At 49.1% G+C, this 21,208-nt stretch overlaps 1 protein-coding gene across 3 annotated transcripts in view; it reads right to left on the bottom strand.

Moving 5' to 3' along the window:
• The window catches only part of fam120c (family with sequence similarity 120 member C), a 61,993-nt gene extending 40,926 nt beyond the window's left edge, over positions 1 to 21,067 (bottom strand). For 2 of the 3 annotated variants that reach the window (XM_080182825.1, XM_080182826.1), the window contains exons 1-3: positions 19,963 to 21,067; positions 1,166 to 1,412; positions 118 to 200 (exon numbers count right to left, since the gene is read on the bottom strand). In XM_080182825.1, the coding sequence (XP_080038951.1) occupies positions 118 to 200; positions 1,166 to 1,412; positions 19,963 to 20,478 (846 nt within the window). In that variant the 5' untranslated portion in view covers positions 20,479 to 21,067. The remainder of the gene's footprint in view (positions 1 to 117; positions 201 to 1,165; positions 1,413 to 19,962) is intronic. The other variant, XM_080182824.1, reaches the window with a different exon arrangement.
• Positions 21,068 to 21,208: the final 141 nt, after the last annotated feature.

Raw genomic sequence — 21,208 nt, 5'->3', positions numbered from 1 at the left:
GTGTTATACAGCGACAGTGCAAAAACAGATTTTGAAGTACACTGTGCCCCTCTAACAGAGTTTTGTGACTTTATTCTCTTGATAACTGTGCAGCAAGTGTTATGTACGTGTGATTACCTTCAGCGAAGCCAGAGGGTGGTCTGGGCCTAGCAGACTCCAATGGAAAGCAGCCAGGTCTTCATCTGGGAGGATGTGATTGCCTGAAAACAGGAGTGGCAGAATGAGACCCAACTGAAGCCTGCATTCCAGAGCAGCACCAGTCTGTAAGATTCCCTTTCACTTCCAGAAGCGTTGGGCAGCCTGAATGCATCCACCGCACCTCCCTCTGTGTCCCAGTGGGGCTCCTGCATCAGATCCTCAAACACACGCCGTGTCACCAGTCAGTCAATGCATGGTGCAACTCAGGGGACACTCCATTTCCAGAAGCTTCTATGCACTTGGGGCATGGAACAGCTGACTAATGGGCAGGGTTACGAGGTGAGGGGGAGAGTGTGAATTGCTCACAGCACAGTAGCACAGTGGTTAGCACTGCTGGCTCACAGCGCCAGGGGCCTGGGTTCAATTCCCAGCTTGGATCACTGTTTGTGTGGAATTTGCATATTCTCCTCGTGTCTGCGTGGGTTTCCTCCAGGTGCTCCAGTTTCCTCCCACAGTCCAAATATGTGCAGGTTAGGTTGATTGGCCATGCTAAAAAAATTGCCCCTTAGTGTCCTGAGATGCGTAGGTTAGAGGAATTAGCGAGTAAATATGTAGGGATATGGGGGCAGGGCCTGGGTGGGATTGTAGTCGGTGCAGACTCGATGAGGCAAAGGGCTTCTTTCTGCACTGTAGGGTTTCTATGATTCTATGCTTCATTGGAGAGCTGTCAAAGGCACAATGGCCTCCCTGAACAAGACCAGCTGTGATGGGGTAGAGAAGGAGAAGCTGGGTCAGTTGAGAGCGCACCGACAGCATGTTGAAGGAGGGGGAAAACAAGGACTGGCAGCAAACGAGGGAGAGGGAGGATGGTTGGAGCCAGAGAGAGCATAGCCAAGTCTGAATTCATGAGGCCCGATCCTTCGCGCCAGCAAGGCAGCGCACGTTCCCCCACTCTGCAACCCTACCCTCCCTGCTCCACCACCCCACACCGACTCTGCAACCCCCTCCCCCCACCACCCACACCTACCCAGCAGCGCGGCAAAGATGCTGAAGTGGGCTGGATTGACATTCAACTGCTTGGCCACCTCCTGCATCAGGTACTGGTTGGTGGTGAGGCTCTTGCCATTCCAGCTCAGCTTGAGGGCGTGCGCACTGAGGTAGCATTGGACGTTGCACAGGGCGTACTCTGAGTCGTAGGCGATAAGACCATGGAAGCCATTCTCCCGGTAGAAGGCAATCACCTCCTGGTGGTGGTCTTCTATACTCTGAACAACCTGCAACACAAGAGGAGAATGGTAAATCAGCGAAACCTCGGCAGGACCCAAGGCGACGGCACAGTGGTCTTTGGCTGCTCTCGCTGGGGACTTGTGCTCCAATCCCACACAGCAGATAGTATTTTAATTCCAGAGCTTACATCGAGTTCTAGAGCACAGAAACAGGCCCAGCGTGTATACAGAGTACTGGGCTAATAGTAAAATGCTTGGCAGTGTGGATGAGCAAAGAGGTCTCCGTGTCCATGTGCACAGATCCCTGAAAGTTGGCACCCAGGTTGATAGGGTTGAAGGCGTACAGCGTGTTAGCTTTTATTGTTAGAAGGATAGAGTTTCGGAGCCGTGAGGTCATGTTACAGCTGTACAAAACTCTGGTGCGGCCGCACTTGGAGTATTGCGTACAGTTCTGGTCGCAGCATTAGAGGAAGGATGTGGAAGCATTAGAAAGGGTGCAGAGGAGGTTTACCAGAATGTTGCCTGGGATGGTGGGGAGGTCTTATGAGGAACGGTTGAGGGACTTGAGGCTGTTTTTGTTAGAGAGAAGGATAAGAGGTGACTTAATAGAGGCATGCAAGATGATCAGAGGATTAGATGGGGTGGATAGTGAGGGCCTTTTTCCTCAGATGGAGATGGCCAGCATGAGGGGACATAGCTTTAAATTGAGGGGTGATAGATATAGGACAGATGTCAGAGGTAGGTTCTTTACTCAGAGAGTAGTAAGGGTGCCCTGCCTACAACAGTAGTGGACTCGCCAACATTTTGATCAATTAAATGGTGATTGGATAAACATATGGATGATATTGGAATAGTGTAGGTTAGATGGGCTTTAGATTTGTTTCACAGGTTGGTGCAACATTGAGGGCCAAAGGGCCTGTACTGGGCTGTAAGGTTCCATGATCTATGTGTCTGAGCCTGTCAAACACCTATCAAATTTTCCAGCACTTGCTCCATAGCCTTGCACCCTGTGGCATTTCAGATGCTCATCAAAATGCTTCTTAATTGTTGGGGGTTCCCACTTTTACCACCCTTTCAGGCACAGAGTTCCAGATTCCCACCACCCTCTGGGGGGGGGAAAGCTTTTCCTCAAATCCCCTTTCAATCTCCTATCCCTTACCTTAAATCTCTGCCCCCTGCTTACTGCCCTTCCCCCACCCCACTCGGGAAAATCTTTCTTCCTATTTATGTTCCTCAATTTTGTATACCTTGATCAGGTTCCTCCCAACACTCCCCTCAGCCTTCTCTGCTCTAAGGAGAACATCCCCAACCTAACCAGCCTCTCTTCATAACTGAAACACTCCAACCCAGGCAGCATCCTGGGGAATTTCCTCTGCACTCTCTCTCGTGCAATCACATCCTCCCTATACTGTGGTGATCAGAACAGCACAGAGTATTCTACCTGTGGCTGAACCAGCATTTTATACAGCTTCATTATAACCTGTCATCTCATATTCTATGCCTCGGTTAATAAAGGCAAGTATCCCGTATGCCTTCTTCACCATCTTATCTACCTGCCCTGCTGCCTTCAAGGACCGATGGACATGCACCCCAAGATCTGTCTGTAATTCCTTGCATCCTACTGGTCATTGCCTTGTTAGTCCTTCCAAAATGCATCACCTTATACTTTACAGGATGAGATTCCATTTGATATTGTTCTGTCCATCAGATCAATCACCGATTGTCTGAAAAACCCATCTGGATCACTAACTTCCTTTAGGGAAGGAAGTATGCCATCCTTACCCAGTCTGGCCTACATGCGACTCCAGAACCCCCCACTCAGCAATGTGGTTGACTCTTAAATGTCCTCTCACAGGCAACTAGGGATGAACAATAAATGCGGGCCCAGTCCGACACATCCTTTAAATGAAATTATAAAAAGGATCCTGTACTGACCAGGAGGCAAGAATCTTCCTGACACTGAACAGAAAGTAAACAGCCAAGAGCCACTAAGACATAAATTAATAAAACACAATGCGGCTACAGAAACAGGTCAGAGTCTGGGATTTCAGCAGACAGCAAGACCCAGGAAACAGGAACAGAGGGCCACTCGGTCTCTTGAGCCTGGTCCATCATTAAACGTTCCTACATCATTGCACCATGCTAAGTCTAAACAAGATCCTTTTCCACAAATGCCCTTCAGTCACCCTTTCTTAAAAACCAGCACTGCCCCTCCTCCTTTCCCATTGGCTACAAAAACAGATAAGAACATAAGAAATAGGAGCAGGAGTAGGCCATCTAGCCCCTCGAGCCTGCCCCACCATTCAATAAGATCATGGCTGATCTGTCGTGGCTCAGTTCCACTTTCCCGCTTTCTCCCCATAACCCTTAATCCCCTTGCCTACCAAAAACCTATCAACCCGCGTCTTAAATATATTTAGCAAGGCAGCCTCCGCCACTTCAACGGGCAGAGAATTCCAGAGATTCACCACCCTTTGAGTGAAGAAGTTCCTCCTCAACTCCGTTCTAAACCGCCCCCCCCCTCCCCCTTATCTTGAGGCTGTGCCCTCTAGTCCTGCTGTCCTTTCTGAGCGGGAAGAGTCTCTCCACCTCTATCCTATCCATCCCATTCATCATCTTATACGTCTCAATGAGATCTCCCCTCATTCTTCTAAACTCTAACGAGCACAAGCCTAGTTTATTCAGCCTCTCCTCATAGCTCAACCCCATCAACTCCGGTATCAGCCTAGTAAACCTCCTCTGCACTCCCTCCAAGGCCAAAGTGTCCTTGCGTAAGTGCGGCGACCAAAACTGCACACAGTACTCCAGCTGCGGCCTCACCAGTGCCCTATACAGCTGCAGCAAGACCTCCCTACTTTTATATTCAATCCCCCTCGCTATGAAAGCCAGCATCCCATTTGCCTTCCTGACCACCTGCTGCACCTGCAGGCTGGGATTTTGCGACTCATGCACAAGGACCCCGAGGTCCCTCTGCACCGTCGCCTGTTGCAGTTTTTCGCCATGTAAGTAATAGTCCTTCCTACCATTATTCCTACCAAAGTGGACAACCTCGCACTTGCCAACATTAAATTCCATTTGCCATTTCCTGGCCCATTCGCCCAGCCTATCTAGATCCTTCTGCAGACTCTCCACACCCTCCGCGCAATTTGCCGTTCCACCAATCTTGGTGTCATCAGCAAATTTTGACACCATACACTCGGTTCCCTCCTCCAGATCATCTATATAAATGGTAAATAGCTGAGGCCCCAGCACCGACCCCTAGGGCACTCCACTAGTCACCAACCGCCAATCCAAATAGCACCCATTGACCCCCACTCTCTGCCTCCTATTTGACAACCAATCCTCTATCCATGCTAACACCCTACCCCTTTGTCAAACGCCTTCTGAAAATCAAGAAAGACCACATCCACCGGCTCTCCTCTATCCACCGCCCTAGACACATCCTCATAGAACTCCAATAAATTTGTCAGACACGACTTCCCCTTAACGAAACCGTGCTGCGTCCGCTCTATCAAGCAATTCCCCTCAAGATGCCTCGCTATTTCCTCCTTGATGACGGATTCTAACATTTTACCTACAACAGACGTTAAACTAACCGGCCTATAATTCCCTGCCTTTTGCCTGCCACCCTTCTTAAACAACGGCGTAACATTAGCCGTTTTCCAATCTTCCGACACTTCCCCGGAATCCAGCGACGTCTGGAAAATAACCACTAAGGCATCAACTATCACCTCCGCCATTTCTTTCAGAACCCTCGGATGCATTCCATCCGGTCCTGGGGACTTGTCCACAATCAGTCCCTCCAGTCTATCGAGCACCATCTCTCTAGTAAGAATAACGTCATTGAGACCCTCCAGTCCTACCACCTTTCCATCGCTAACACCCGGCAAATTATTCACGTCTTCCTCCGTGAAGACCGAAACAAAAAAGTTATTCAAGACCTCAACCATTTCCCCATCCCCTACCACTAAGTCCCCCCTCTCATCCTCTAAGGGTCCAACGTTCACCCTAGCCAGCCTCTTCCTTTTTATATATTTATAAAAACTCTTGCTATCCTTTTTTATATTAAGCGCTAGCCCAGCTTCATAGTTTCTCCTACCCTTCTTTATCAACTTCTTTGTCAATCTTTGTTGACAGTTAAACCTCTCCCAATCCTCTTCTCGCCCACTACTCTTAGCTACTCTAAATTCCTCCGCTTTTAGTTTAACACTTTCCTTCACCTCCTTCGTTATCCACGGCTTATTACCTCTCCTCCTACAGTCCTTTTTAACCATCGGAATAAATTTCTGCTGAGCACCAAGAAAGATCTCCTTAAAGATCCTCCACTGCTCCTCAGCAGACCTACCTTCCAACGCGCTCCCCCACTCAACATTTGCCAATTCTTCTCTCATCCTACCGTACTCCCCTTCCCCTTAATGAAAGCGTGCTGCGTCTGCTCTATCAAACAATTCTTCTCAAGATGCCTCACTATTTTCTCCTTGATTACGGATTCAAGCATTTTTCCTACAACAGACGTTAAACTAACCGGCCAATAGTTCCCTGCCTTTTGCCGGCTACCCTTTTTAAACAGCGGCGTAACATTAGCCGTTTTCCAATCTTCTGGCACTTCCCTGGAATCCAGCGCCGTTTGGAAAATAACCACCAAGGCATCCACTATCACCTCCGCCATTTCCTTCAGAACCCTTGGATGCATTCCATCCGGTCCTGGGGACTTGTCCACCATCAGTCCCTCTAGTCTGTCGAGCACTGCCTCTCTAGTAACAATGATCTCATTCAGGCTCTCCACTCCTACCATCTTTCCATCGCCAACACCCGGCAAACTATTCGCGTCCTCCTCCGTGAAGACCGAAGCAAAAAAATTATTCAAGGCCTCAGCCATTTCCTCATCCCCCACCACAAAATCCCCCCTCTCATCCTCTAAGGGTCCAACATTCACCCTAGCCAGCCTTCTGCTTTTTATATATTTATAAAAACTCTTACTATCCTTTTTTATATTTAGCGCTAGCCTAGCTTCATAGTTTATCCTTCCTTTCTTTATCAACTTCTTCGTCATTCTTTGTTGATATTTAAACCTCTCCCAATCCTCTTCTCGCCCGCTACTCTCAGCCACTCTAAACGCATCAGCTTTTAAATTAATACTCTCCTTTATCTCCTTCGTTATCCACGGCTGATTAACACTGCAACTAAGTTACTGTGAAAATCCCCTAGTTGCCACACTCCGGCGCTTGTTCGGGTACACTGAGGGAGAACTTAGCACGGCCAATGCACCCTAACCAGCATGTCTTTCGGACTGTGGGGGGAAACCGGAGCACCGGCAGGAAATTCATGCAGACCCCTCACAGACAGTGACCCTAACCAGGAACTGAATGTGGATCCCTGGCGCTGAGAGGCAGTGGTACAAAGCAAGGCGTCACCATGCCACTCCAGGCAACATTTTAGACAGTGCAGCTCACACTCAGTGCAACAGTGGAACATCAGTCTGGGTGATGCCCCCCAAGGTGCAATCCACAGGCCAGTCATGGCACAAAACCTCCTGTGCCCATTAGTGACAGGCAGATAGAACACCAGGTACTGTGAACTGAACATTCATGACACGGCACACCCCACTCACAAAACTGTGAACACTGCCAACCAGCCGGCAGCTAAAAATAACCTGCAGCTCTTTCCCCCGAGAGCACTCAACGGCATAGCCAGCCGCCATGCAGCAAAAAAAAACAAGCCCTATTACTCAGTGTTCCCAGTGTGCTGGCCACAATCCTGACTGCGCCATCAACGGCTGGAAATAGCTCTGACACTGTATAACACTGGGGTACAGTACTGGTGGGGACGGGTCTGACACTGTATAACACTGGGGTACAGTTCTGGTGGGGACGGGTCTGTCGCTGTATAACACTGGGGTACAGTACCGGTGGGGACGGGTCTGTCGCTGTATAACACTGGGGTACAGTACTGGTGGGGACGGGTCTGTCACTGTATAACACTGGGGTACAGTACTGGTGGGGACGGGTCTGTCGCTGTATAACACTGGGGTACAGTACCGGTGGGGACGGGTCTGTCGCTGTATAACACTGGGGTACAGTACCGGTGGGGACGGGTCTGTCGCTGTATAACACTGGGGTACAGTACCGGTGGGGACAGGTCTGACACTGTATAACACTGGGGTACAGTACTGGTGGGGACGGGTCTGACACTGTATAATACTGGGGTACAGTACCGGTGGGGATGGGTCTGACACTGTATAACACTGGGGTACAGTACTGGTGGGGACGGGTTTGTCGCTGTATGAAGAACAAAGACCATACTGCACAGGAAACAGGCCCTTCGGCCCTCCAGGTCTGCGCCGTTCATTGGTCCAACTAGACCATTCTTTTGTATCCCTCCATTCCCAGTCTGCTCATGTGACTATCCAGATAAGTCTTAAACGATCCTAGAGTGTCCGCCTCCACCACCCTGCTTGGCAGTGCATTCCAGGCCCCCACCACCCTCTGTATAAAATACGTCCCTCTGATATCTGAGTTAAACTTCGCCCCCTTCACTTTGAACCTGTGACTCCTCATGTTTGTCACCTCTGACCTGGGAAAAAGCTTCCCACTGTTCACCCTATCCTTACCCCTCAATTTTATACACCTCTATTAGGTCTCCCCTCATTCTCCGTCTTTCCAGAGAGAACAACCCCAGTTTACCCAATCTCTCCTCATAGCTAAGACCCTCCATACCAGGCAACATCCTGGTAAACCTCCTCTGCACTCTCTCCAAAGCCTCCACGTCCTTCTGGTAGTGTGGTGACCAGAACTGGACGCAGTACTCCAGATGTGACCTAACCAATGTTCTATACAGCTGCAACATCAGACGCTAATTTTTATACTCTATGCCCCGTCCTATAAAGGCAAGCATGCCATATGCTTTCTTCACTACCTTCTCCACCTGTGCTGCCACCTTCAAGGATCTGTGGACTTGCCCACCCAGGTCCCTCTGTGTGTTTATACTTTTGATGGTTCTGCCATTTATTGTATAGCTCCCCCCTACATCAGTTCTACCAAAACGCATCACTTCGCATTTATCTGCATTAAATTCCATCTGCCATTTCTCCACCCAATTTTCCAGCCCATCTATATCCTGCTGCATTCTCCGACAATGTTCATCGCTATCCACAAGTCCAGCCATCTTTGTGTCATCCACAAACTTACTGATAAACACTAGTTACACCTTCTTCCAGATCATTTACACATATCACAAATAGCAGAAGTCCCAGTACAGAGCCCTGCGGAACACAACTGGTCACAGACCTCTAGCTGGAAAAAGACTCTTTCGCTGTTACCCTCTATCTGCTGTGGCCAAGCCAGTTCTCTAACTATCTAGCCACCTCTCCTTTTATCCCACGAGATTTAACTTTTGCACTAACATGCCATGAGGGACTTTGTCAAATGCTTTACTAAAATCCATATGGATGACATCCACGGCTCTTCCCTCGCCAACCGTTTTTGTCACCTCCTCAAAAAACTCCACCAAATTTGACAGGTATGACCTCCTTCTTACAAAACCATGCTGTCTATCACCAGTGAGATTATTCTGTTCTAAATGTGCATACATTCTAAGAATCCTCTCCAACAATTTCCCTCCCACGGACGTCAAGCTCACCGGCCTATAATTACCCAGGTTATCCTTGCTACCCTTCTTAAATAATGGTACCACATTCACTACCCTCCAATCCTCAGGGATCTCACCTGTGCCTAATCAAGAGACAAAGATTTCTGTCAGAAGCCCAGCAATTTCATCTCTTGCCTCCCTGAGCAGTCTAGGATAGATGCCATCAGGCCCTGGGGATTTGTCAGTTTTAAAATTCCCTAAAAAAACCTAACACTTCCTTCCCTTGTAATGGAGATTTTCTGGTGTTCACTGGGATACAGTACTGGTGGGGACGGGTCTGTCACTGTATAACAACACTGGGGTACAGTACTGGTGGGGACGGGTCTGTCACTCTATAACACTGGGGAACATTACTGCTTGGGGCAGATCTGTCACTGTATAAATCAACTGTGCTAAGGTTAAATCAAGGTAATTGTGAATGAACGTGGACAGAGTTGGTTAGTAGTGTGGACTGAGTAAAAGGTGTAGCAGAAAAGACAGTTTGATCAGAAATGTTGATGAAAATACTTCATGACTCACATCAATGATATATGCCAGTGAGGAAGGAGGTTTCTAGCAAGTTAAGGATAGTATTAAACCAAAAGAAAAAAATATAGTGTGGCAAAGATTAATGATAAGCCCAGAGGTTTGGGAAAGTTGGGAGTGACTTGCCTGATGAAAGAGCAGCGCTCCAAAAGCTGGTGATTGCAAGTAAACCTGTTGGACTTTAACCTGGTGTTGTGAGACTTCTTACTGCATATATAAAGCAACAGATACCCAGGAGTGAGTTTCAGACTGGAATCTAATCCAGGGGTTCATGAGTGAAGCCTAAGGAATGGACTTTAGACTTAATGGGCTGCAGTTAAGAGGAGACAGTAATATCTCTTATGTAAGCAGCAAACGGACCCATTTGAGCCTCATCTCCATCAGAACAGCAGGTGTACTGCACAGAGCACGATCACATCAAGCAGAAACACGACACAGGTTAAGCCAGGCAGGGCAGTGTTTCTCACAGGGGTTGACAAGCACACGCGAGCTAGAGCAGGTAAATGGCTGAGGAAGATCGAAGGGCCACGTGGGTGCTCTCAGCATCATGTCATGGTTCAGCCCTGCACTGCTCCCGATATTCCCGCCACTGAGCTGGAGGGAAGGGCATGGAGGAATGAACTTGCTGAGATAGTAGTGGATACAGGGTCAAGAACAGCCTTACAAAAAAAGGGAATTGTTAAAATGCTTGCGAGGGTGGGGGGGATTGCAGGGGTAGGAAAAGCAGAAGGAATGGGATGAGCTTTGCTGGAGTTGGTTCAAACCTGATGGGCCCAATCGTCTTCTTCTAATCTAATAGACTGGACACGCTAAACAACCAAAGTGACACGCTTTAGACAAAGCTGTGCAGTCCCACTTTCACAACAGCCGTCTCTGCACTGAATGGCCATAAAATGTAGGAGCAAAAGGAGGCCATTTGGCCCATTAATTCTGTTCCACCAGTCAATGAGATAGTGACTGATGCAATAATTCTCAACTCCACTTTCCCACCTTTTCCCCAATGTCCTTGATTCCATCACTGATTATAAACCTGTCTACCTCAGATAGGCGCAGCAGGCTCGATGGGCCGAATGGCCCACCTCTGCTCCTCCATCTTATCAATCAGTCACACACGGCAGCAGACAATTAAGCAATGTCAAGAAGAGGCAGTTGCCCCGCTAATGCCCGAGACAACAGGGTCCAACACGCAAGTGCTCATAATCTCTTTCAATGTCTCGGCTTTCTCAGGAGGCTAAGGAAATTTGGCATGTCTCACCAACTTTTACAGATGCACCATAGAAAGCATTCTTTCTGGCTGTATCATAACTTGGTATGGCTCCTGCTCTGACCAAGACCGCAAGAAACTACAAAAGGATTGTGAATGTAGCCCAGTCCATCACGCAAACCATCCTCCCATCCATTAACTCTGACTACACTTCCCGCTGCCTTGGCAAAGCAGCCAGAATAATTAAGGACCCCAGACATTCTCTCTTCCACCTTCTTCCATCAGGAAAGATACAAAAGCCTGGAGATCATGTACCAACCGACTTGAGAACAGCTTCTTTTCTGCTGCCAGATTTTTGAATGGATCTACCTTGCGTTAAGTTGATCTTTCTTTCCACCCTAGCTATGACTGTAATACTACATTCTCCTTTCCTCCTCCCCTTTGTACTCTATGAATGGTATGCTGTGTCTATATAGCACACAGGAGACAATACTGTTCACTGTATCCCAGTATTTCTGACAATAACAAATAAAATTGAGAGTTGCAGAGTGAAAGGCCGATCTCGTTGTATCAAAGACAAAACTCAAAATGCAACTTCTGTCATTCAATTAAAATGTTGCTTCTTCAGGGAAATCCCCCTTTAGAACTAATGGGTGTTGTATTTGTTTTTTGGGGTTAAAGAATCCTTGTTGTTCTCCTGTGAGGACACGGTCAGATTATGCATCTCGGAAAAGACGGAGTGTTACTGTTGCCGGTGCTTCCATCTCCTGGAATGCAAAGTGAGCACATCATCCTGTTAGGTAAGGAGTTATCCTGACTCTGAATGTTTGGACGGCTCCTGCTCCTGTCGCTAGGGTTTCCTTGACAGGGAGAGGAAAATGGGTAGAATCCTGTGTGACTGGAGATAGAGGAAGTTGGCTTTGTTTGAGGCCCAGGCGTGAATATTGCTGGCCTGTCAACCCTGCCTTTTTACTGTGCTGCTGTTCAACATTTGTATTGGCTGGGTATGTTGGGGCAGTCGCTATTTTATTATCCATTCCCTAAATGTGCGGAGAATATACTAGAAGCGGGAGTAGGCTGGCCTCCTGCAAGATGTCCCCTTTTACATTGAAACTAGAAGCAGGGGTAGGCCATTTGGCCTGAATCTGCATTTTGATCATGGCTGATCATCAAATTCAATATCCTGATCCCACCTTCTCCCCATATTCCTCAAATCCCTTTAGCCTTAAGAGCGATATCTAGTTTCTTCTTGAAATCACACAATGTTTTGGTCTCAACTACTTTCAGTGGGAGTGAATCCCACACATTCACCACCCTCTGGGTGAAGAAATTTCTCCTCACCTCAGTTCTAAAAAGGTTTCCCCGTTATCCTCAAACCATGACCCCTAGTTCTGGGCTCCCCCACTATCGGGAGCATTCTTTCTGAATCCACCCTGTTAGAATTTTATAAGTTTCTACGCAATTCCCTCTCACTCTTCACAACTTCAGTGAATATAATCCTAATTGACTTAGTCTCTCCTCATATGACAGACCTGCCATCCCAGGAATCAGCCTGGTAAACCTTTGCTGTATTCCCTCTTTTGGGACTTCTGGAAAATAAGCTAAACTAAGGAGAGATTATTAGTGTCACAAGTCGGCTTACATTAACATTGCAATGAAGTTACTGCGAAAATCCCCTAGTCATCACACTCCGGCACCTGTTTGGGTATGCTGAGGGAAATTTAGCATAGCCAATGCACCCTCACCAGCATGTCTTTCAGACTGTGGGAGGAAACCGGAGCATCCTTGAGTGTGCGCGCTGTCAAAGCACGTTTTGTGTCTGCGGTCTTATCCTGGCGTTTTTTCCTCCAAGGTTTCCTTTTGTTATCCGGGCCAGTGCGGTGCTGATGTAGGCTCCGATTTATTCCAATGGGGTCTTCCTCACCTTGTCGGGAGGATTGTATCTTTTCCCAGGATATCCTGTCTTGATAATTCTTCTCCATCTGGTTGTTGGGGAAATGGGTTAAATTGTCCAGTGGGGATTGAGCATCACCTCTGCTGTGCCTGGAGATGGGCGAAGCCGGTTTTGTTGTAAACCCAAATGCAACGCAAGAATCCTTGGCTAATTAGCTCTTCTTTGCCTTGTGGCAACATCGTTTACTTTCTCTGGCTGCTTGATAAGGGTAGCAACTTTGAAAATTCATACTTGGAAGATGTGGAGACCACATTCCAAGTTTAAGCCTCCCTAATGGAAGGTAACCTGTCCTGGTCCCTCCATTAAGCTACAGTTAAGAAAACCATCAACACCTCTACTTTCTTAGGGGATTAATGAAATTTTCCATGCCAGGTACAACTCTCACCAATTTTTTTTTTACAAACATACCGTAGAAAGCATTATCTCCAGATGTATCACAGCTTGGTTTGGGCTCCTGCTCTGATCAAGACAGCAAGAAACTACAAAAAACCGTGAATGTAGCCCAGTCCATCACAAACCAGCCTTCCATTCATTAACACACGCTACAGTTCCAGTGTCTCGGGAAAAGCAGCCAGTGTAATCAAGGATCCCACACACTCCAGGCATGCTCTCTTCCTTTCTCCATCGGGAAGGAGGTACAAAAATCTTAGAACACTCTCCAACCAACTCAAGAACAGCTTCTTCCCTGCTGCCATCAGACTTTTGAATGGGCCTGATAGCAAGTTGATCTTTCTCTACACTCCAGCTATGACTGTTAACATTACATTCTGCACTCTTTCCTATGTACTCTATGAACTGTATGCTTTGTCTATATTGCGTGCAACAAACATTACTTTTCACTGTACATTAATAAATGTGACAACAATAATCAAATCAAATCTTTGGGGCTCAGCGGTGAATTTAGATTCCTGGACTGTTTTATCTGCACTCTCCGTGCGGCTGAGCGAACGCTGTAATGCTGTATTTTGGGTTTGGAGTTGTACTTTGATGATTCCCTCTTTCTGGGATATTCTTTCTGTGGCACAGTGGTAAGCACTACTGCCTCACAGCGCCAGCGACCCAGATTCAATTCCTAACTTGGGTCACTGTCTATGTGGAATCTGCATGTTCTCCCCATGTCTGTGTGGGTTTGCTCCAGGTGCTCTGGTTTCCTCCCACAGTCCAAAAGAAGTGCATTGGCCATGCTAAATTCTCCCTCATGGTACCCAAACAGGCGCTGGAGTGTGGCGATTGGGGGATTTTCACAGTAACTTCATTGCAAGGCTAATGTAAGCTGACTTGTGACAATGATAAATAAATTTTAACTGCGTAACATTCCTTCATTAAGAATTCACTGATGGCCATGGAACCACTGTCAACTGTCAGAAAATTCCATCTGGTTCACTTAACGTCCGAGGGAAAAGGAAATCTGTCATCCTTACCCAGTCTGGCCTACATGTGTCTCCAGAGTCACAGCAATCTGGCTGACTCTCAACTGCCCTCTGAACAAGGGCTACTAGGAATGGGCAATAAATGCTGGCCAGTCAGCGACAACAATGTCCCACAAATGAATAAAAAGCAGAGCAGTGGACATCGGGTGTCCCTGAAAGGGGAGCACAAACGGGCTAATGCAGCTACAGGACAGTGGCAGACAGTCTTGCCGGATGGACTCCTGAGCTTTTAATGGCCACACTTCCCATGTCCAAGAGCTAGGAGCACCACCACCCCCCCAGATCAGATCAGGAGTGGGGCTGAAAGCACAGTCAAAACCTGAAGAACAGGCCTTTCATGTAATTGAAAAGGGAGCCAGGGTATACTGAAAGGGCCAGTTGAGAGAGCAGTTAAAGCTGACAGTACATTGGGCCTTACTCATTGGGGAATAGTCTAAAAAAAGCAAAGCAGTTTGGAGGAATCTTTATTAATCACTGGTGCATCTACAAGTGGAACATCACAGACAGTTCTGAGCACATCGCAGACAGTTCTGAGCAGAACACTTTAGGAGGAGTGAAAGCACTGGAGAGAGAGAGCATGGAAAACGTTCGTGAGAAGTCCCTGGATTGCAAAAGTGGGGACTGTCCCCATGAAGAGAAGGTTGAAAGGAGATTTGTTTGAGGGGTTTCTAGATAATGATGAGGGGTCTGGGACAGAGTCAAGAGGGGAGACACTGTTCCTGTTGGCAGGAGGATCGCAAACTAGATGGGGGGCACAAATTGAGGTTTCCTAAAGTTTCTTCCCCTTGTATTCCATAGATTAATAAGGTAAAAAGAGTTTACTTAATAGTGTCACAAGTGAGCTTATATTAACACTGCAATGAAGTTACTGTGAAAATCTCCCTAGCTGCCACACTCGGGTGCCTGTTCGGGTACACTGGGGGAGAATTTAGCAAGGCCAATGTACCCTAACCAGCACACCTGGTTAGGGTACACTGGAAGAAACTCACACAGGTATGGGGAGAACGTGCAGACTCCACACAGACAGTAACCCAAGGCGGGAATCGAACCCAGGTCCCTGGTGCGGGGGTGGTATACATTGAGCACACTGATGCAACTGGGAATGCAAATAATTCTAGTATTCCCGATTTGGACAAGGTCACACATTCCACTGCTGACAAACAGTACTAACTGTAATCACTGATTAAGTTATGACTAACACAAAGACACATTATATTCACTACATATCATAAAATGGAGATTAAGGTTTGATTAATACAACTGCTGCTTTTCACTCTGTTGATGAGACACAACTGGCAAGCCTACTGTGGTGATGCTCCCCGTGAGCTTTGCACTAGCGAGCGTGCGCACTTAAAGTTTATTCGTTGGCGTCACAAGTAGGCTTACATTAACACTGCAATGAAGTTACTGTGAAAGTCCCCACACTCTGGTGCCCAAGACAAGGTGTTGGAAAAATCCAGGCATTCACACAAATGAAATGTATAAATGGGATTCACAGACTCGCTAAATCAATGGCCCTGATTCTAACAGGAGCCCAACCCTAAAGGATATCTGCAGTATATCATTCAGCCTTACACTGGCATATGCGAGCTAGGCTGATGATGCAGCATAAACACAAACATGGGTCGCTGCACTGAGAGACTTAATCTCAGCCCGAATTAATCAGCAGCAACATTTTGCAGGACTGAATTCAGCCACGTGATGTTTTAACTAGCGCATGATTATAATTTACGGGAGTTTAGCCTTTGGATCAATACTTGCCAAGCAGCACAGATCTACACATAAAACACTGAACCTCCACCCCAGGTATAAAAACGTTCCTCCAAGTTATCTGGATGCAAGAGGGGGATACACGAGTCTGAATGGCTCTCATCAGTCTAGTGAGATCAAATAGACCAGAAGACAAGCAAATTAAGGCCATTCAACTCACGGGGTCTGCTCCACATTCACTGAGATCATGACTGATCTGATAATCCCCAACTCCACTTTCCCGCATTATCTTCATAACCATGATTCCCTCACTGACTAAAAAGCTGTCTGTGTCAGCCTTTGAACATATTTGACCACACAACCTCTAGAGCTCTCTGCAGAAAAGAATTCCACACACACATTCCCCTCAGAGAAGATATTCCTCCCCATTTCTGCCTCCAATGGGTGACCCCCCCCCCTTACTCTGAGATCACACCCTCTGCTCCCAGACTCTCCCACAAAGGCAAACAGCCCCTCAGCACCCACCTGTCAATCTCCCTCCAGAATCCTGTCAGTCTCAATTAGGTCACCTCTCATTCCACTAAACTCCAATGAGTACAGGCCCAACCTTTCATCATAAGAAAATCCGTCCTCACCCAGGATCAGCTTGAACCTTCTCTGGATTGCCTCCAATGCTAGTATAGCTCTCCTTAAATAAGGCAGCACAGTGGTTAACACAGCTGCCTCACAGCACCAGGGACCTGGGTTCAATTCCCAGCTTGGATCAACGTCTGTGTGGAGTTTGCACGTTCTCCCCGTGTCTGCGTGTGTTTTCTCTAGGTGCTCCAGTTTCCTCCCGCAGTCTGAAAGATGTGCTGGTTAGGATGCATTGGCCATGCTAAATTCTCCCTCAGTGTACCCGTACAGGCACCTGAATGTGGCCACTAGGGGATTTTCACAGTAACTTCATTGCAGTGAAAATGTAAACCTATTTGTGACGCTAACAAAATAAACTGAAATTGTTCACAGTATCCTAGGCCTGATCTAACTAGTGCCTTATATAGTTTTAACAAGGCTTTCCTATTTTTATACTCCAGGAATTCCCAAATCGCTCTGTGCTCACTTTCTGCAATCTTTCTCCATTGAATATTCAGTTTACCCCTTGACACCATATTACCGGTTGTATATTACACATCCAACTCGCTCAAGAAATCAGACAACTACTCCTTATGCACAACGCATCTTTCTTGGGAAAATGTGCTAACTAAACTAACTTCGCAAACAATGGTCACACATTTCAACCTCACTAATTTTTTTTAAAAATGGGTTTATATATATGAAATGTGGCATGTATGTTAGACACAGTATTTCATATTTTCAACGCATGAAAATGATGCAACCAAGGAATGGGATTTAAAGCTGAGATATTTTTCACAACTATGTTCATTTTACAGTGACTGTATTAGATTTGACATGTCAATGTCAGGAACAGCACAGTGTTGCTTTTACAAACGTATGTACTCATCTTTGCGATTAATGCATCGACTTTGTAATTTCAGCTAAAATGTTTCACAAATGTGTTGCTGTTTTCACACGATTAATATTTCAATACCATCAGTTAGCGTCGGTTCCTCCGCACTTATTTTCAAGTCAAGGTTGCTTTCACACTTGCTCTTTTACACATGATGGCTGCACCATTATTGTTGACAGTAAACATTGATGTTATTGCACACAGATCATTTGTTGTTCAGTAATTTTAACCAGATTTTATTTGCCGTTTTACACAAGTGATGTTTGAATGATCACACCATGGACATACATGGCAGAAGCTCATGTTTTACCCCCATCTCATTCACCATTATAAACACCCCCCCTCCCCCCCCACCGTCACAGCCTCCCAGATCACCACAATTTTGCACACTCGTACCGGAGCCATATTCTCACTAGAATGTGCACCCTATTACTGTAATGAAATTCTTACTATAATTGCACCTTAGAGCTGTACCTAATTATTCCTTGATGACTTTCATAGAACATAGAAAAACTACAGCACAAACAGGCCCTTCGCCCACAAGTTGCGCTGATCGTATCCCCAACTACTAAGCTGACCTATAACCCTCAATCCTACTAAGTTCCATGTACTCATCCAGAAGTCTCTTAAAAGACCCTATCGAATCTGCCTCCACCACCACCAGCAGCAGCCGATTCCACACACCCACCACCCTCAGTGAAAAACTTACCCCTGACATCTCCTCTGTACCTACTCCCCAGCACCTTAAACCTGTGTCCTCTTGTGGCAGCCATTTCAGCCCTGGGAAAAAGCCTGAGAATCCACCTGATCAATACCTCTCAACATCTTATACACCTCTGTCAGGTCACCTCTCATCCTTCCCGAACTCTCTCAACCTATCCTCATAAGGCATGCCACCCAATCCAGGCAACATCCTTGTAAATCTCCTCTGCACCCTTTCTATGGCTTCCACATCCTTCCTGTAATGAGGCGACCAGAACTGAGCACAGTACTCCAAGTGGGGTCTGATACAGCTGCAGCATTATCTCCCCACTCCTAAACTCAATTCCTCGATTGATGAAGGCCAGTACACCATACGCCACCTTAACCACATCCTCTACCTGCAAAGCTGATTTGAGAGTCCTATGAACTCAGATCCCAGGATCCTTCTGATCTTCCACACTGCCAGGAGTCTTACCCTTAATATTATATTCCTTCATCCTATTTGATCTGCCAAAATGAACCACCACACACTTATCTGGGTTGAAGTCCTTTCTGCCACTTCTCTGCCCAGTCTTGCATGCTATCTATGTCACACTGCAACTTCTGACACCTCTCCAAACTATCCACTCTCCCAACATGTAAAGTCTCCCTAGTTCTTGCACCTTTCAACTTTTCTGCTTCCCATTTTTGGCACCCTACTGCATCTCATTACCTGGGGCCTACAACTGGCACAGTAACAATCCATGGTGCCTAAAGACCCACACCCTGTTGCCTGCAAACTACCCCTTGGGCCCATCACTTGGAGTCTACAACTGGCACCCTACTCCCTTCACTCTCTTATCTGATGCCTCTGACCTATGTTATAATGCCTATGCCTTACTGGTTATGAATAGCACTCTACTCTTCTTGTGCCTTGCACTTTGCACCCTACTCACAGCTGACACCCTCACCTTGCACACTGTACTGGCTATGGTTGGCACCTCAACCCTTTCATCCTACGACACACACACTATATTTTGCACTATATCACCTGGAGCCTGCAACATGCACCTTACCTCCCATGCCCCACCCTCCTACTTATGGATGGCACTTGCCACCTACAGGTGGCACCCCCCCACCACCTACAGGCGGCACTCCCGCCACCCCCCCCAACCGACAGACAGCACCCCACCACCCACAGGAAGCACTCCACCCTGCACCCCCCCCGCCCCCCCCCACCCTACGGGCCGCACCCCCCCCCCCTACGGGCAGCACCCCCCCCCCCCCGCCCCCCCCCCTACGGGCAGCACCCCACCCCGCGCCCCCCCCCCACCCTACGGGCAGCACCCCACCCCGCGCCCCACCCCCCACCCTACGGGCAGCACCCCACCCCGCCCCCCCCCCCCACCCTACGGGCAGCACCCCCCCCGCCCCCCCCCCCCCACCCTACGGGCAGCACCCCCCCCCCGCCCCCCCCCCCCCACCCTACGGGCAGCACCCCACCCCGCCCACCCTACGGGCAGCACCCCCCCCACCCTACGGGCAGCACCCCACCCCGCCCCCCCCCCCCACACCCTACGGGCAGCACCCCCCCCACCCTACAGGCAGCACCCCACCCCGCCCCCCCCCCACCCTACAGGCAGCACCCCACCCCGCCCCCCCCACCCTACGGGCAGCACCCCACCCCGCCCCCCCCCACCCTACGGGCAGCACCCCACCCCGCCCCCCACCACCCTACGGGCAGCACCCCACCCACCCACCCCCACCCTACACGCAGCACCCCACCCACAGGCAGCACCCCACACCCCCCCACTCCACCCCCAACAGGCAGCACCCCCCCAACCCACCACCTACAGATGGCACCTCCCCACCCACAGATGGCACCCGTGCATCCTGTCACCCATGGGTGGCACCCCCTCCCCCCAGATCCCCCTTACCTTGACGCGGAAGCGGAGAAGGGCCAGGCGGACACAGTGCGCCAGGCAGGGCGGCGGCACAAACCAGACTCGGGGCGGCGGGGTGCCGCGGCTGCGGACATGATTGAGGGCGAGCTGGGCACTGTGGCGGGCCTGGCTCTGGCGGCGGGCCCAGTCGGGCAGGCGGCCCTTGGCCAGGGCGCCGTCGAAAGCCACCACCAACTCGAGGCCGGCGGCACGGCAGGCGGCGGCCAGCGAGGCCAGGTAGGCCAGCGTCTGGTTCCACTGCCCGCCGCTCACCCAGTCGGTGAAGGAGCCGCCGTACAGGCGCTGCAGGCCGCTCTCAGCGTCCAGTAGCAGGCGCAGCGGGGGCGGCGCGGTCTGCTGCGGAGGAGGCGGAGGGGGAGGCGGGCAGGGCCCCGGCCTCAGGCCCGAGGCCCGGTGGCGGGCGGCCCGGGCCAACTTCTGCAGCTCCACCGGCACCACCGCGGCCGCGCAGTGCTTCTCGATGAATTCCTGAAAGCCTTGCACCCCCATGGCCCTGAATCCGGCTCAATCTGCGGCAAAAACCGAAAACCAGCCACAGCAACCTCCTCACAATTCAAACCCGCCTGACGGTTAAAACCGTTACAGCCGCTGGGGGAGGGGGTCGGCGCTAATATTCCCTTTCACAGCCTTTCATTCCTTCCTCTCTAACCCCCCCCCCCAACTCCGGCCCGGGGATAGTTAATAACAGAGAGGAGGGAAATGTGTGTGATTTTTTTTCTCTCTTCTTCCCCCCCCTCCCCACGATATTTATTTATTTATTGGGTCCGCCTCTTCCAGACCGCCGCCATTTTGGCCAGCCCCCTTCTCCATCCGCCTTCCTCCTCCCGAAGCATCACGGGGGTTGTAGTTCCTCCTACCCCCTTCGCAATGGGTGTCAACAAGTGGGGGCACTACAACTCCTATCGACCTTTTTGGCAGCCATGTCGTCATTTTAGCCAACCCAGTCGTCATCCTCCCGAAGCATCACGGGGGTTGTATTCGTCCCGTTCCCCTCACAATGGGTGCCGAAGGGCGGGCGGACTACAACTCCCGTCGGCCTCTTCCAGGCCGCCATCTTGCCCAACCTCGTCTTCATTATCGCACCCCCCCCCCCAATCAAGTATTAGGGGAGTTGTAGTTCCTCCCACACCTTTTCCAATTGGTGCTAAAGGATAGATGGACTACACCTCCTATCGGCCTCCTCGGGAGCTGAGCCGCCATTTTGCCCAGCGTCGTCCTT

The sequence above is a fragment of the Carcharhinus amblyrhynchos genome, unplaced genomic scaffold (assembly GCF_965287045.1).
Source record: "Carcharhinus amblyrhynchos unplaced genomic scaffold, sCarAmb.v2.hapA scaffold_90, whole genome shotgun sequence".
Classification (NCBI taxonomy): domain Eukaryota; kingdom Metazoa; phylum Chordata; class Chondrichthyes; order Carcharhiniformes; family Carcharhinidae; genus Carcharhinus; species Carcharhinus amblyrhynchos.
This window is presented reverse-complemented; position numbering and strand designations above follow the sequence as displayed.